The following is a 6,000-nucleotide window of genomic DNA, read 5'->3' as shown; positions in this document are numbered from 1 at the left end:
CTCCTATTTCCCATCCATTAAATGGGACTCCATCTTCTCAAGATGCTTAATAATTCCAAAAGATAAAATGTATTTCATACAATTGTTATTTCTGTATAATCTGATTCTTTTCACTCATAATGTTTCCTCATCCATAGGTAAGTGATTGGTATGGTCTGTCAAGACAATAAAATATACTGATACGAAAGTGAAAAAACAAGCCTCATGTTCTGGTCAGTATTTCATCTCTGAGCTGTTAAGTTGAAAGCCACATGTGTATAGTGTCAGTGTATCTTCAGCATGTTATAAAGAAGAATCCATGTTAAAAGCAGTTAAAGTTTCCCATCTCTGTTGCAATGTTACCAGGTCTTTTTTTTTTTCTTCAAAGCTCCTCTTGGTTATGAGAAGTCTCAGTTCAAGCACTTGAATCTTTTTTCAAATGAAGAAAAAGTCTTTATTCTCATAATAAAAATAAGTCTGTTCTGTATTTTACAATATATTTCAAATATTTCCACTATGAAGCATTAATTAGTCCGACATGGTCAATAAGTATACAACATTTTCAAAAGACAAGTGTGACAGGGACACTTAGGAGGGACAATTTGTACAGCCACACTTCACCACTTTTTCAACCTCATCCACAAATGACGACCCGTCAGTGCATTCAAAAGAGTATTTCCGTCTCTTGCTCCTCAGTGGTCCACAGCACTGCCCGGTTGAACATCCTCCTTTACATTCTAGTCTCGATACCTTCTTGGTCGTCTGGCACGCAGCATACCCTTGCTGCTTTTGGTAGTAATCTCGGATTCGTTCCCCTCGACAAGAGATTTCTGTAGAAAACAACATTTAAAATAAGAGATGATACACTTTTGAGACCCAGGTCAAAGAATGGTTGACATTGCTAAGGAAGATGCTGTGTTTCTAACTGCAGTTGGGATTGATACTTGAAAGTTTGACTCAGCCTGCATATTGGGAACTAGTGGTTCTACCAAACGTAATTTGATGAATGCTGAGTTTTATTTCCTATACTTCCCATTTTCAGTAAAGTTTATATTATGTATATGTAAACCATAAATACAAAGCTATTACAATGACAAGAAAATTGGAAGCTTAAATCTTTTCCTCTTTTATAAAAATACACATCTTCTGTTCCTACATTGCTTGCAGCTGGTTCTATTTACCATAGGGAAATGTTTCAGAGAGCATGCAATTTAATTTATTAGACCTGGAGTTTAATATTATTCAAACTGTTATTTAATACAAGTTACATTCCACTAACTTCATAAATTACTGAGGTATAAAACCAGCTAAAAATGAGACATCTGTTAAAAGTTGTACAACCATATTCTTCTATTCTATTCACATCTATGTACAATACAAAATAAATGCCATCTGGGGGAAGGGAAAGAGAGGGAGAGGGAGAGCTTTGATAGACAAAGGAAAAAGAAAAAGGTAGGGGAAAAAGTCATCCTGTTTTCATCCATCTCACCTGCATAATTCGCTGTGATAAATCAGTTGAAGCTGAGAGGTCAAAAGTAGAGTTTGTGATAAAACTAGGAGCAGAATCATTGGATTTGGCTTCTCAGTTGCAGAAGGCAGAGAAACAATAAATACAGAAAGATACAGCAGGTAAAAGGTAATAGTTAAATATAGTAAAAATGTGTTTCTGAATAAAGGCAAAAAAGAGAAATGTTTTCACAGCAAAACATTTGATGCAAAAATCCTCAAAATGTGAACAAATTCATGGGAAAAGTTTGATTTTTCTCTCACCGAGATAAATACTTATGGTAAAAAAAAAGCAACAAATGTGTGTATTGTGGGGAAAAAAAAGTTGGTAATGTTTTTGGCTGTTCATGTTTTAATAAAAAAGCCTCTTCTCTAAGACCAAAACAAGAACATGATTTTTTATTTTTTTTTACCTTTATCACAGCTGTCCCCCGTGTATCCGCTGCTGCATTCGCAATATGGTTTCCCAAGTCCTGAAAGCCTGCATTTGCCATGTTTACACCTGATGGATTGGCAAGGGTTAAACAGCATTTCCTCTTCATCACAGAGGACTCCCCCATGTCCCTGCAGGCATTTACAACTGTATGAAAACGCATTGATCGGCAAGCAGGTACCATGCACACATCTACAGGGGAAACAAGCCCAAGAGAATAAAAATAAATTATTCATCAAAGGTCAGGCTAAGCAACATTAACTACAAATACTTTGGACTGTACTCAGAAGAAACTGCTTTTGTTTCTAATGGACTTTTTCAGTGAGATGCAGTGAAGTGCTTTATAATCGGTATGCAGGTTTGCACAAAACAAGCTGCAGTACAGAACTCAGTCTCACCAGAAAACAGCCACTGTAGATGTGTTATGGAAGACTTTTACAGGACACAGTTATTAAAACCAACATTTCCTGTCTACCAAAATTTTCAGCATGCTTTTGAGAAGAACACAGCAAAATCAAGCCCAAATACAATCCACTAGAATTAAGCAGAGGAAAAGGATACTTACCTGAAATTCCGGTTCAGGTATCATTTAAAAAAAACACATACTGTCACTCATGGATTTTTGGGGTCCCAGCACAAAGACAGGTCAGGCACTTCCTAACTGAAACTTTTCTGACCCAGCAATGGCAGTTTCAAAGCTGAACACATGTTCCACGATCAAATACATTAGTCTGCATTGCCATCTGCCAGTAGCGTGGTCGTATCGTGTATGAGGCAGGTCTTCACTGAAAGCCAACAGCACGCATCTAGTACTCATGCAGAAACTCATGCTAGGTGAGGTTGCATATTCTCAAGTCTCACCCAAGTGATTAAACTAGTTACTCTCTCGGTTGAGCTTTGATAAACATTTGCAGCAGGCTCAAATCTTGTTGTTACACAAAAAAGGCTGTGATTAACTCATCTGCTGCATCTGCTACGTTCTGATGTGCATTATGGGAATGCATAGCTGGTCTTACTTCTCTTGAGGGAGAGGTGGTGCTTTCCAAAAGGAGGATGTTTAATTACCTGTTCCTAGGTGTAAGCTTGAAGATTAGGGGAATTCATTTTCTGAAAACATCACCAGTGACTTGGAATAAAATCACTTCCCTTTGTTCATTTGGTGGCACAGGGTCAATAACTTTCTTCCTAGAAATAATGTTATTTTCTTTAACTGTTACCTTGATACACAAGTTTTCTATCTACATACTGTTTCCTGGGGAGACCACAGTGAAGATTCCTCTGTAAGGAGGAATGCAGTCCTGATGTTCAAGGTCACAGTGTTTCTCCTCTCTAATGTTTTTCCCTTCTGTATTGTAAGATCCCTGAGCCCACAACCTCCATAGGAGGTTGTAGCAGCCACCTAAATAAATATATAAATAAATAAATAAAAAGCTTTTGATTAAAAAAACCCCCAAACATTTGATCTAAAATAAAATCCTTTGTTTCAATTTGAAGATGGCAAAAATTCACACAAAATTGCATTTCATAGTAAAAGAAGAGTTCTGTTAAGAACAACATCTTATTTTGAAATTTTTTAGATAATATAGTCTGTATTTCTGGAAAGTTTTTGCTTTGTACTCCTTCAATACAGTAAGAAATTTGGTAAAATTGAAAAGAATGCACAACACTTTAGCTTTGAGAAACTTGCATTAAAACTGTTTCAGTTTATAAATATCAACAAGTTTCACTCATCAGTGAAATCTACATTACAATTCTCCATCTGTACCCTTAATTCTGTGCATGTGCTTTAGGCGTGGTGTAACTTGGAGGAAAAAGAATATGGGAAGTCATTCTCATCACAGAACATTTAAATAGAAACACATAGCCTCCATTCACATATCCAGTTTGGGATTAAAAGCTGCAAATATAAAACTTAACTAATAGTTTAAGCACCAACTTCCCTATTATGCAAGAGTCTGTACTTTTGAAGCAACTATGTTCCCTAAAAAATTCCAAATCGTTCCTGTGGTTGAAGTCTGATAGTCCAAGATTGTTAGATTAAGCAACTCAAAACTGAAAGCTTAGACAGTATCACAAGGCAGATAGCTTTTGTTTAGTTTTCATTATGTTTAGCATTTGATCTCTTCACCGTTTACAAAACGACCACTTCTAGGACATCTGATGTATGAAGTAACTCAGGTGACACTGACATCATGTCATATTCTATACAGACTGTTTTAGATATCAAAGCAATCTGTGTCAGGATCTTTGGTAAAGTTCTGCGTGACTTAGAAGATGTTTAAATCGTAGCTAATGCCAATTCTCATACTTTTGCTTCCCCCTGTTCTTTGAAGCCCTGAATTTCATCTTCAGACTGTACTGAAAGGAACATCAAGCTAAGTGCAAACTCTCGGGCACAGTTTCATCTTATCTAATTTTAGGTACCTATGTGAGGCACCCAAGTTAGATGTATAATTGCCATAAGCTCCCCACACAGTCATGGAGAGAAACGAGCTTATCCAGAGGGTGATTAGACCACTTGAGATCTAATTTGCTCTTTAGAAATGGGTTTATTCCTTTACTGACTATAGAGCAAACTTTGGTCACCATGTTCCTAAGTCAAGCACCTAGATTTAGGTAAAATAAATCTAAGCCTTAAGCCTTTTCATGGTGTGCAGGAATCTCTGAAAGATCCCCTACGTTTTTGAAACAGAGATCGAAGTGACAAGTCTGTTTCTCAGATGAAGTGGAATGTTACACTGTATTAGACGGACAAAATGCATCCATTCAATAGACAGGATTTAGAGATGAATCAAGAAATACAGAATCAAATTCCCCAGGAACTAAAGAACAACAAAACCCTCCCTCACTCCAAATAAATAATTTTGGTTCGGCTTTCTCTCCTAAAAGCTCACAGCACTGTATACAGCTGAAACAAAACCAATACTTTCAAGAGCTAACAAAATACTCATGTGCTCACTTAATTGTATCCTTGATACTGCCTGTATCTGATAGTTGCCAACTTTTGTAATTTACTGCAAAAATCTCAGTTTGGGTGCTGATGTGTATAGTTATAAGAACCTATACAGAACCTAAATTTTCAAGGACTCTTCAAATAAATTCTTTGGGTTTTCTTATTATAGAACTTGATGGGTACAGTTCCATATTATTTTTGACTCCTAAAGTATAAAATGGATGTGATAGACATCGCATTGGTATTTTTTAACCTTGTGTGACTTCCTTTCTTTATCTCTTAAGTTACTGTGAAAGAGGACAAGAAAAGAGGTAAGAAAAAGACCCATAAACAATGAAGTGCTATAATGATATGCCTCAAAAATTCACTGCTGTGGCTTTGGGAAGAGTTCAAAACTTAGTAGTACTGAAAGAGTCCATAACCAATGTAAACAATGTTAACTGCATTGTAAAGCATGCTAACTGGTGTACAAAGCTTTAACGGGTCAGACTCTCCACACACACTATGTGAAAAGATCACTTAAACGTCATTTTATATGGGACTTGAAAATCATCTTCTTAAAATCTCTTAGCAAACTCAGGCCACTGGTCCTCAAAAGTCAGAAGTTATATAGGCCAGAGCTCTAAAAAAGCAGCAGCCAAAAGATCCAAGTAGGCTTACTTTACAAAAAAAAAAAAAAAAAAAAAAAAAAAGAAAAAGAAAAGAAAAAAGAGGTGTTTGCCAAACTGTAGTAAGGACGGCGGTAAGGGTGAACAGAATGATGTCTTGTTGCCCATGACCCATCCTGAAGAACTTTGAACTTCTGAAGTTTCTGATCTTCTTGTGCTGGGAGACCATGAGCCAAAAAACTTAATCTGTCTCAATAGCAAATTTAAAAGATGAATATGTGTAGACACCAATACTCTCATTTACACATATATACATACCTTTCGCTCTCTCTCTACACATAAATATACGTGACCCTCTCTATAAACATACATAAAATGCCCATCCTAAAATGTTCTAGTCAAATCAGAAAAAAGAATTAGCACACACGGACTTAAACAGAAGTTTACCATAAAGGTAGAAATCTGTTTTCCTGCTAAAACCTGGGGTACTGTGAAAATATAAAAATATTAGATATATCTAT

The 6,000-nt window shown here is 36.2% G+C and overlaps 1 protein-coding gene across 3 annotated transcripts in view; it reads right to left on the bottom strand.

Annotated features, from left to right (window-relative positions):
• Nucleotides 1-567: 567 nt before the first annotated feature.
• The window catches only part of SLIT2 (slit guidance ligand 2), a 268,516-nt gene continuing 263,083 nt past the window's right edge, over nucleotides 568-6,000 (bottom strand). For all 3 annotated transcript variants that reach the window (XM_059818188.1, XM_059818185.1, XM_059818186.1), the window contains 2 exons: nucleotides 1,899-2,110; nucleotides 568-809 (listed from right to left, as the gene is read on the bottom strand). In XM_059818188.1, coding sequence (XP_059674171.1) covers nucleotides 568-809; nucleotides 1,899-2,110 — 454 coding nt within the window. The remainder of the gene's footprint in view (nucleotides 810-1,898; nucleotides 2,111-6,000) is intronic.

The sequence above is a fragment of the Gavia stellata genome, chromosome 5, assembly GCF_030936135.1.
Source record: "Gavia stellata isolate bGavSte3 chromosome 5, bGavSte3.hap2, whole genome shotgun sequence".
In the NCBI taxonomy this organism is placed as follows: Eukaryota; Metazoa; Chordata; class Aves; order Gaviiformes; family Gaviidae; genus Gavia; species Gavia stellata.
This window is presented reverse-complemented; position numbering and strand designations above follow the sequence as displayed.